Genomic DNA, 9,571 nt, shown 5'->3' with positions numbered 1-9,571 from the left:
ATATATATTTTTTTTTTTTTTTGAGACGGAGTCTTGCTCTGTCGCCCAGGCTGGAGTGCAGTGGCGCGATCTCGGCTCACTGCAAGCTCCGCCTCCCGGGTTCACGCCATTCTCCTGCCTCAGCCTCTCTGAGTAGCTGGGACTACAGGCGCCCGCCACCACGCCGGGCTAATTTTTTGTATTTTTAGTAGAGACGGGGTTTCACCGTGGTCTCGATCTCCTGACCTCGTGATCCACCCGCCTCGGCCTCCCAAAGTGCTGGGATTACAAGCGTGAGCCACCGCGCCCGGCCTATCATATATTTTTAACAAAAGGTATAAACCTTGTTTAGTAACTGTAGTCCTTGGCATGATTGCTGGTTACGAACACGAAAATCCCTATCTGGTCTTAATGGGTTACCTAACATTTTGCAAGTCTAATCACTGTTTTTTCTCCTCCAGCTTTTCCCCAACTGTACCTCCACACAGACTGCTGTTGAAAATGATCTGTATATTCACGAACTGCCCGTTTGGAAAACCAGTACACCATAGCCCCTTATCCCATCTCTAATTTTAAAATGACCCCTTAAGGGATTCTCATTGAGCATACTTTGAAAACATCTAACTTAAGGAGTTTTTATTTCAATAGATTAAAGAACAAAAAATTGTGGTGGATGAACTTTCTAACCTTAAGAAGAATAGGGTGAGTTATTATAGGAATTCTGAATAATATGTGGGAGGTTTATTTATGCTAACTATATATTAAAGTTATAAGAATTATATATAAGATTTAATCATACTTTAATAAAATGTGTAGTATTTCAGCATCTTTTTAAATTGGAAGTGTCTAGATTCTTTTTTTAAATGGATAGATCTCATAGCTGAAGATGTTTTTTTTCTATCATATGCCATTCACATTGCCTTTGCAACAAATGATACTAGTTCTATTTTGGTATCTTGGAGCTGTAATCACTAATGATGTTTATTTTATACCTGAATTTGGTGTTTTCTTTTGATATAAATGAACTTTATATTGAGATGAGAAGACACTTTTCTTTTAAATGAATGTGGATAATTATTGAACAAAAAAGGATACATTGCTTCCCCTCCCTCCAAAAAATTTTTACATAGATTTTTCTAAATGTGTAACATGGTTATTTAATGCTATTTCCATTAACATATTACAAACAAGCAAGCTACTGCTTTGTATATAGTTATAGTGTCAAATTGCATTTTAACATTCAGGAAGAAATGAGTTTGAACTCTTAAAAGCTTTTTAAAGATTATGTAATAACTGGCTGGTTAGATATTTCTGATATTGTCACTTATGGAATATTAGAAGTTGAGGCACATACAAAAATTAGCCGGGCGTGTGCATGTAATCCCAGCTACTCAGGAGGCTGAGGCACAAGAATTGCTTGAACCTGGGAGGCAGAGTTTGCAGTGAGCCGAGCACACCACTGCACTCCAGCCTAGGCGACAGAGCAGGACTCCTTCTCAAAAAAAAAAAAAAAAAAAAAAAAGAAGTTGAGGCAGAATTAATACAAACTTTCTCTAGAGGGCAAATTGGCAGAAGGTCTCAACAACTCAAAACTGTAACACTTTGACCCAGCAGTTCCATTTACAGTAGTTGATACTTAGGAGAGAATCATGGGAGTGCACAAAGATTTAGTTACAAAGATACTCATCACAACCTTGATTTACAATAGCAAAGAGATGGTAACACCTTAAATGTCTAATATTTGAAGCTGAGCAAATAAACTGTAATATGTTATATCTATATAGCAGTAGGTATAATTTGGTCACCCTAGCTTGCTTTGGCATTTTGGTGTTCTTGTAAAATAACACTTACTGATAAGAAAAAGTATTCTCAATATATTGCTCATTGATAAAAGAAAAGCATAAATCTGCAGGTACAGTAAGAACCTTTTTTGTTAAAATGGTATATGGAGAGAAAATAGTTTCATTTCAGTAGTAGCAATTTCTGGTAGTTGGGCAATGGGTGACTGTTATTTGTCTTTTTGCTTATCTGTATTTACTAAAGTATTGTACTGAATATATGTTACCGAAGTTCAAGAATTAGTGATAATAGGGTTAAGGATTTTAATATCTACTTTTTAGATGAAAATTTGATATTAGCCTAAATTATGTTTTCCAGAAAGTATATAGGCAACAACAGAACAGCAATATATTCTTTCTTGCAGACCGAACAGAAATGCTGTCTGAGAGCAAAAGTAAGTTTTTTTTTTTTTTTTTTGGGGTTTTGGGGAGTGCCTAAATTATACTCATCTGAATGTTAAAATATATATCTAAAGATTAATGCAGCAGTTTGGTTTTCTTCAAGTTAGGCTTCCAAAGATGAGTCAACAGTTAAAAATATATATATATATATATATATATATCATAATATGTGTTAGAAAGCAATAGTTATTAACATGTGCTTTAGAGTTTTAAACAGGTCTAAGTATGACAAACCATTACCACTTTCTACCTTTGTGACTTTGGGTGAAATACTTTAAGCCTCCCAGGTATTGTGGGATCTAAATAAGATGCTATGTAAAAAGTGCTTAACCAAGTGCTTGGGCCAAAATCAGCACTTGGCAAAACAGAAGCTATTTTTCTAAAAGATAAACATTCTTTATTAGTAGCCTGTTGTTAATTATTATTGGTACTGGCATAGTGTGTGTGTTTATATGGTTTGATTTTGGTAAACAGCTTGTGTTGCCCTCTGAATTGCTAGGTAAAAGTCCAAGAATTTTTATGTTATTTAATATTCTCCTTCCCTGAAACAGATATATTGGATGAACTGAAAAAAGAATACCAAGAAATAGAAAACTTAGAGAAGACCAAAATCAAGAAATAGTCAACCTGATTTCACATAACAATGTGTGGCATTTGTTGTTCTGTAAACTTTTCTGCTGAGCATTTCAGTCAAGATTTAAAAGAGGACTTACTATATAGTCTTAAACAGCGGGGACCCAATAGTAGTAAACAATTGTTAAAGTCTGATGTTAACTACCAGTGTTTATTTTCTGGTCACGTCCTACACTTGAGGGGTGTTTTGACTACCCAGCCTGTGGAAGATGAAAGAGGCAATGTGTTTCTATGGAATGGAGAAATTTTTAGTGGAATAAAGGTTGAAGCTGAAGAGAATGACACTCAAATTTTGTTTAATTATCTTTCCTCTTGTAAGAATGAATCTGAGATTTTGTCACTCTTCTCAGAAGTACAAGGTCCCTGGTCATTTATATATTACCAAGCATCTAGTCATTATTTATGGTTTGGTAGGGATTTTTTTGGTCGCCGTAGCTTGCTTTGGCATTTTAGTAATTTGGGCAAGAGTTTCTGCCTCTCTTCAGTTGGCACCCAAACATCTGGATTGGCAAATCAGTGGCAAGAAGTTCCAGCATCTGGACTTTTCAGAATTGATCTTAAGTCTACTGCCATTTCCAGATGCATTATTTTACAACTGTATCCTTGGAAATATATTTCTAGGGAGAATATTATTGAAGAAAATGTTAATAGCCTGAGTCAAATTTCAGCAGACTTACCAGCATTTGTATCAGTGGTAGCAAATGAAGCCAAACTGTATCTTGAAAAACCTGTTGTTCCTTTAAATATGATGTTGCCACCAGCTGCATTGGAGACTCATTGCAGTAATATTTCCAATATGCCACCTACAAGAGAGACACTTCAAGTCTTTCTTACTGATGTACACATGAAGGAAGTAATTCAGCAGTTAATTGATGTCCTGAGTGTAGCAGTCAAGAAACGTGTCTTGTGTTTACCTAGGGATGAAAACCTGACAGCAAATGAAGTTTTGAAAACGTGTGATAGGAAAGCAAATGTTGCAATCCTATTTTCTGGGGGCATTGATTCCATGGTTATTGCAACCCTTGCTGACCATCATATTCCTTTAGATGAACCAATTGATCTTCTTAATGTAGCTTTCATAGCTGAAGAAAAGACCATGCCAACTAGCTTTAACAAAGAAAGGAATAAACCAGAAAATAAATGTGAAATACCTTCTGAAGAATTCTCTAAAGATATTGCTGCTGCTGATGATGACAGTCGTAATAAACATGTCACTGTACCAGATCGAATCACAGGAAGGGCGGGACTAAAGGAACTACAAGCTGTTAGCCCTTCCCGAATTTGGAATTTTGTTGAAATTAATGTTTCTATGGAAGAACTGCAGAAATTAAGAAGAACTCGAATATGTCACTTAATTTGGCCATTGGATACAGTTTTGGATGATAGCATTGGCTGTGCAGTCTGGTTTGCTTCTAGAGGAATTGGTCGGTTAGTGGCCCAGGATGGAGTGAAATCCTATCAGAGCAATGCAAAGGTATGACACAGTGTTTCTTCTCCTGAGAATTCCTGAGACCTATTTTTGACCCTTAAAGTTTTTGGCATTTTGATTGTAAGAATATAGCATATTTTAGATGCATTTATCTTATTTACTACGTAGTTGATAACATTTTTTACGGATTTCTTTAAACCGCATAGGTAGTTCTCACTGGAATTGGTGCAGATGAGCAACTTGCAGGTTATTCTCGTCATCGTGTCCGCTTTCAGTCACATGGGCTGGAAGGATTGAATAAGGAAATAATGATGGAACTGGGTCGAATTTCTTCCAGAAATCTTGGTCGTGATGACAGAGTTATTGGTGATCATGGAAAAGAAGCAAGGTAATTCTAATCATTTGAGTGTTGTTACGGTATTTTTATAAAAACAGCAGAGTGTAAATGGAGACTTCAAAGTTTGTTTTCTCTTTGGAGACTGTTCAAATGAATAAGAGCAGCAATAATAGCTTGGCTTTATATTATAAACACAGTCAGAAACAGAGCTGGGAAGAGCCAGGAGAGCATTTATTTTCTAGAACTCATTCTCTAAGAAATGTCTTTTCAGTAATTTTCAAAGGTAACATAATGACAGGATTGTTTTTAAGACTATAGTGAAAAAGACTGTCAAAGTAGGCCAGGCATGGTGGTTCACACCTGTCATCCTAGCAATTTGGGAGGCCAAGGCGGGCGGATCACCTGAGGACAGGAGTTCAAGACCAGCCTGGTAAACATGGTAAAACCCCACCTCTACTAAAAATACGAAAAAATTAGCGGATCGTGGTGCCGCATGCCTGTAGTTCCAGCTACTCGAGAGGCTGAGAATGGCTTGAACCCGGGAGGTGGAGGTTGCAGTGAGCCCAGATCGCGCCACTGCACTCCAGCCTGGGAGACAGTGCGAGACTCCGTTTCCACAAAAAAGACTGTCAAAATAAAACTGAGATAGTGAAATACTAAGAGAAGGTATTTAGACGGTTTTGTTCAGCTTTTAATGTTGGCTTTCCTCCCAGTAAGGGCATAAGCCCCACCTGCAAGCATTCCCCTCCAATGTTACAGAAATTGGCTTTGTCTCTATAGACATTTCTGTATATACAGATCCATGCTGATTTGAAGGTAGTCCTTACACTGGATATTCCTCTGCCACATGTTTTTTGAACACAATTTAGTCACATATTGCAGATTACCTAAAACCTTCAAAGAAACCAAGGCACTTTCATGTATGTATTCTTGCTTTTCAGGTTTATTTTTACCTATATCATATTTCTGAAGGTAGTGAACAAGTACAGTATTTGAATAAAACTTTCTAAAACATTAAGTAAGGATAAAGGAAGATGTGACATTTAGTTATAAGGAGCAAAAATCCAGTCAAGTAGGCTAATTGATTAAGCAGTAGTTTATTACAAGGGTACAAGCATCCAAGAATAGGAAGTCCAAGTAAGCTTCATGAGAATTAAACATACTACACTTTTCTCTCTCTCTCTCTCTCTGACTTCATTGTTTCTTGTCTCTACTTCAGTCTTTTCCTCTTTCCACTGACTTGTAGTTGCCTTTACACAGTTGTCATTCTTAAGTTTCTGGTCCTAGCCCATGTAAAAGTTTGGCTACTGTGTCATTATTCTGTCATAATTTTTAAGATTTCACTATAAAATGATAACTAATACCATAATAAAGTCCGTAAACGGTTAAACTGTTTTCTCTTTGAAGACGTGAGAGAGAAAGAGGTAGAAATTCAGTCTGTTATTTCAGCTAGGTCATAGAGAAGGGAATTTGTCTAGTAAAAGCATTTGCTTATGAAAGTATTATATTATGTTCAAATAAAAATGCATATGAAGAATGTTTAAAGCAGCTAATACAGAATTGTGATATAACAAATATAGTGGCTAGATCTAAATAATTTATTACGTATCTTGACATACATATTAACAGTAGTGTGTTTTGATTCTCTAAATTTGCTTTTGCAACTCATTCATTTTTATGTAATATTCCAGATAACAAATGTCTTTGCCCTTTCCAATCTCTTAAACCTAAGTTGTAATAAACAGAAACACTAGTGTAACTGTATTGCATATTGAGATGTGGGATGGTGGGTGTTAAAGTATTTTAAACAGAAAAAGAACAGAATTTTGTAGAAATTGGGGAAGCAAAAGGGCAGAAAGTTATTTTTTTTTAATCTAATATTTTGTTTCTAGGTCATCCCAGAATGTAGGGAAAAAAAATCAAATATTTTGTTCTGTTACAGTAATTTATCACCATTTAATTGGTTTAAGTATAATTAAACAATTTTGATTAACAAAATTTTACCATAGTGTTTTGCAGGTTCAGGGCTGTGGAGCCCTTCTATATTGGTTCCATATCCCTAAAGTGTCATTTCTTTAGACGTGATAAACATCAGACACAGACTGAATAGTTAGTTAAGATCATGCTCGTAGGCCAGGTGCAGTGGCTCACGCCTGTATTCCCAGCACTTCAGGAGGCCGAAGCAGGTGGGTCACTTGAGTTCAGGAGTCCGAGACCAGCCTGGGCAACGTGGCGAAATCTCATCTCTACCAAAAAATACAAAGATTAGCTGGGTGTGGTAGTGCTTGCCTAGGCAAAAAAAAAAAAAAAAAAAACATATTTGTTTTCAAGGCCTCCACAAAGATACCTTGTAAAACAATTTGAAATTATTTCTGGACACAATAAACCTAATTTATTTATTGAGACTTAGACTATTTTGTAGTATATGTATTAAAATTAGTCATATGTTATGAAACACTTTTAATTTGATTAAATTTTAGCTATAAAACTGTATAAATCAAAGCAGGTTGATTTTATTTTTACTTAGTGGTTATATTATCTATCTGTTTATTTTAGGTTTCCTTTCCTGGATGAAAATGTTGTCTCCTTTCTAAATTCTCTACCAATTTGGGAAAAAGCAAACTTGACTTTACCCCGAGGAATTGGTGAAAAACTACTTTTACGCCTTGCAGCTGTGGAACTTGGTCTTACAGCCTCTGCTCTTCTGCCCAAACGGGCCATGCAGTTTGGATCAAGAATTGCAAAAATGGAAAAAATTAATGAAAAGGCATCTGATAAATGTGGACGACTCCAAATCATTCCTTAGAAAATCTATTGAAAAGGAGACTAAATTGTAAAGTGATTCACAATGTATCAAAATAAAAATAAGTTTTTATATAATTATATAAAAGTTACTCTGCTGATTTACTATTGTATAATATAGTAGTTTTAAAGTTCATTTGGTTGAATTTTCATTTTTTCCTGTCACAGAGCTTCTAAAACCATGGAATTTCCTTAGTGATAGGAGTATCTTTTGTTATTCATAATAAGCCCCTTTTGATCACACCTGAGTTTATGCTAAGGAGGTGACTTAGGGTGCGGTCTCGGTCTCTAAATAGCCTTTAATACCTGCAGCTTGGGAGGCCAAGGCAGAGGGATCTCTTGAGTCCAGGAGTTTGAGACCAGCTTGGGCAACATGATGAAACCTCATCTCTACCAAAAAAAAAAAAAAAAAGAGTACAGAAAATTAGCTGGGCATGGAAGCATGTGCCTCCCTACTCGGGAGGCTGAGGTGGCAGGATCACTTGAGCCCAGGAAGTTGAGGCTGCAGTGAGGCCAGGATCACACCACTGCACTCCAGCCTGGGCAACAGTGAGACCCTGTCTCTAAAAATAAAAATAAAAAAATAAAAATCAAGTGGTTAGAAAAGTTGGAATTTCATCCCCACCCACCAACCTCTGGGAGGGAGAGTGGTGCTGAAGATTAAGGTCTATTAAACTCTATAAAAACTCTTGAACAAGATTTGATGAGCCTCTGGTTTGCAGAACATATGGAGGTGCTGGGAGTGTGGTATGCCCAGACAGACAAGGAAGCTGCCTCTCACCTTAATATTTTTTTAATACTTTGCCTTATGCATCTCTTCAATTTGGCTGTGCCTGAGGTGTATCCTATATAATAAGCCAGTAAACCTAAGTACTTCTGTGAGTGCTGTGAGCCATTCTAGCAAATTACCGAACCTGAATAGGGGGTCATGAAAACCCCCGATTTATGTAGCTGGTCAATCAGAAGTACCAGAGATCCAGACTTGAAATTGCCATCTAAAGCAGAGACACCTTATGGCACTGAGCCCTTAAATGGAAGGATCTGACACTAACTCCAGGTAGATAGAGGCAGGATTAAACTGTAGGATACCCAGCTGGTATTCAGAGAGCTGGAGAATTGCTTGGTGTGGAAAAAGTCCACACATCTGGTGTCAGAATTGTTGTGTGAGAGTGAAGAGAAACAGTTTGTTTTCCCAGACTCACTCTCTTTGATAGCTCCATCCAGAAATGATTCAGTTCCCTCTCTTCAGGGACCATGGTTTAGACAGGGTCCTGTTTCATGGATAAAAGAACTACAGGTTTAAAGAAGCTAAACAATTTGCTTGAGGTTCATCCTCCTGAACAGTACTTGCTACTTCTATTACATCTCTTTAAGCAGCTCGTTTTCCCACTCCAATAACTTTTAAAGACTACAGTTGACCCCTGAACAACATATTTGAACTGTGCAGTTCCACTTATATGTGGATTTTCTTCTGCCTCTGCCACCCCTGAGACAGCCCTTCCTCCTCCTCAGCCTACTCAACCTGAAGACAAAGATGAATATGTCTTCCTCTGCTTACCATGTCTTGCCTCTCATCCACAGTCACTCTCCACCTTTTTGTCTATTCACTTCAACCTGACATCCACCCACATTACTCAACTGTTAACTGCCATACCAGTGTCACTGTGAAATCTGTCCATTAGGGTCGACACCGTTTCTGGATCTGGCCACCCTTTGATTCTTTAATCATAGTAGCAAAGAAATTTTAGGATCCTGACAAACAGGTCAGTAACTTGGCAAAGGCTTTCACATGCCCCAAATTTATTCCCTGGAAGACGCAATATTCAACCAAAATTCAGATACTGCCTACATAGCTTTCATCCCTCAATCTGAAAGCAGACAACTTCAAGTGTCTGTGTGGGCCTGAGCACTAAATTGACATTGCTTATATTGGGAGTAGATGAACTTAAGAGGTTTGTCCCACGGCCTAGAATTGAGTATTATAACAATAACACAGTTTAATGCTGAAAATAGCTATAACTTATATAATGCTATATTCCAGGTGCTACTCTATTCTATGAGATTTAAATGTATTAATCAGTAAAACTTTTATAAGGAATTTCCAGGTCATCTGCTCCACCAGGATACTGTGAGAGAGACACAGAGAGGATA

The 9,571-nt window shown here is 37.1% G+C and overlaps 2 protein-coding genes across 3 annotated transcripts in view; both read left to right on the top strand.

Annotated features, from left to right (window-relative positions):
- The window catches only part of ASDURF (ASNSD1 upstream open reading frame), a 5,125-nt gene extending 2,254 nt beyond the window's left edge, over nucleotides 1-2,871 (top strand). The window contains exons 2-4 of one of the 2 annotated variants that reach the window (XM_058440317.1): nucleotides 628-681; nucleotides 2,137-2,212; nucleotides 2,771-2,871. In XM_058440317.1, coding sequence (XP_058296300.1) covers nucleotides 628-681; nucleotides 2,137-2,212; nucleotides 2,771-2,841 — 201 coding nt within the window. In that variant the 3' untranslated portion in view covers nucleotides 2,842-2,871. The remainder of the gene's footprint in view (nucleotides 1-627; nucleotides 682-2,136; nucleotides 2,213-2,770) is intronic. The other variant, XM_032755180.2, reaches the window with a different exon arrangement.
- ASNSD1 (asparagine synthetase domain containing 1) lies at nucleotides 2,863-7,556 on the top strand. The gene is made up of 3 exons (XM_032755178.2): nucleotides 2,863-4,326; nucleotides 4,488-4,669; nucleotides 7,175-7,556. Exons 1-3 carry the CDS (start codon nucleotides 2,863-2,865, stop codon nucleotides 7,422-7,424), a joined length of 1,896 nt encoding a protein of 631 aa, XP_032611069.1. The 3' UTR covers nucleotides 7,425-7,556.
- The last annotated feature ends 2,015 nt before the right edge of the window (nucleotides 7,557-9,571 follow it).

Source organism: Hylobates moloch, unplaced genomic scaffold (genome assembly GCF_009828535.3).
Source record: "Hylobates moloch isolate HMO894 unplaced genomic scaffold, HMol_V3 SCAFFOLD_1, whole genome shotgun sequence".
NCBI classification, from domain to species: Eukaryota; Metazoa; Chordata; class Mammalia; order Primates; family Hylobatidae; genus Hylobates; species Hylobates moloch.
Note: the sequence above shows the minus strand (reverse complement) of the source record. Positions and strands in the feature narration are given on the sequence as shown.

What these genes read in the sequence shown, in the direction of transcription:
- ASNSD1 (XM_032755178.2), top strand. Translation starts at nt 2,863, where the DNA reads ATGTGTGGCATTTGTTGTTCTGTAAACTTTTCTGCTGAGCATTTCAGT. An exon ending in CCTATCAGAGCAATGCAAAG is followed by an intron (nt 4,327 to 4,487) that starts GTATGACACAGT and finishes TAAACCGCATAG; the next exon opens with GTAGTTCTCACTGGAATTGG. An exon ending in GATCATGGAAAAGAAGCAAG is followed by an intron (nt 4,670 to 7,174) that starts GTAATTCTAATC and finishes TGTTTATTTTAG; the next exon opens with GTTTCCTTTCCTGGATGAAA.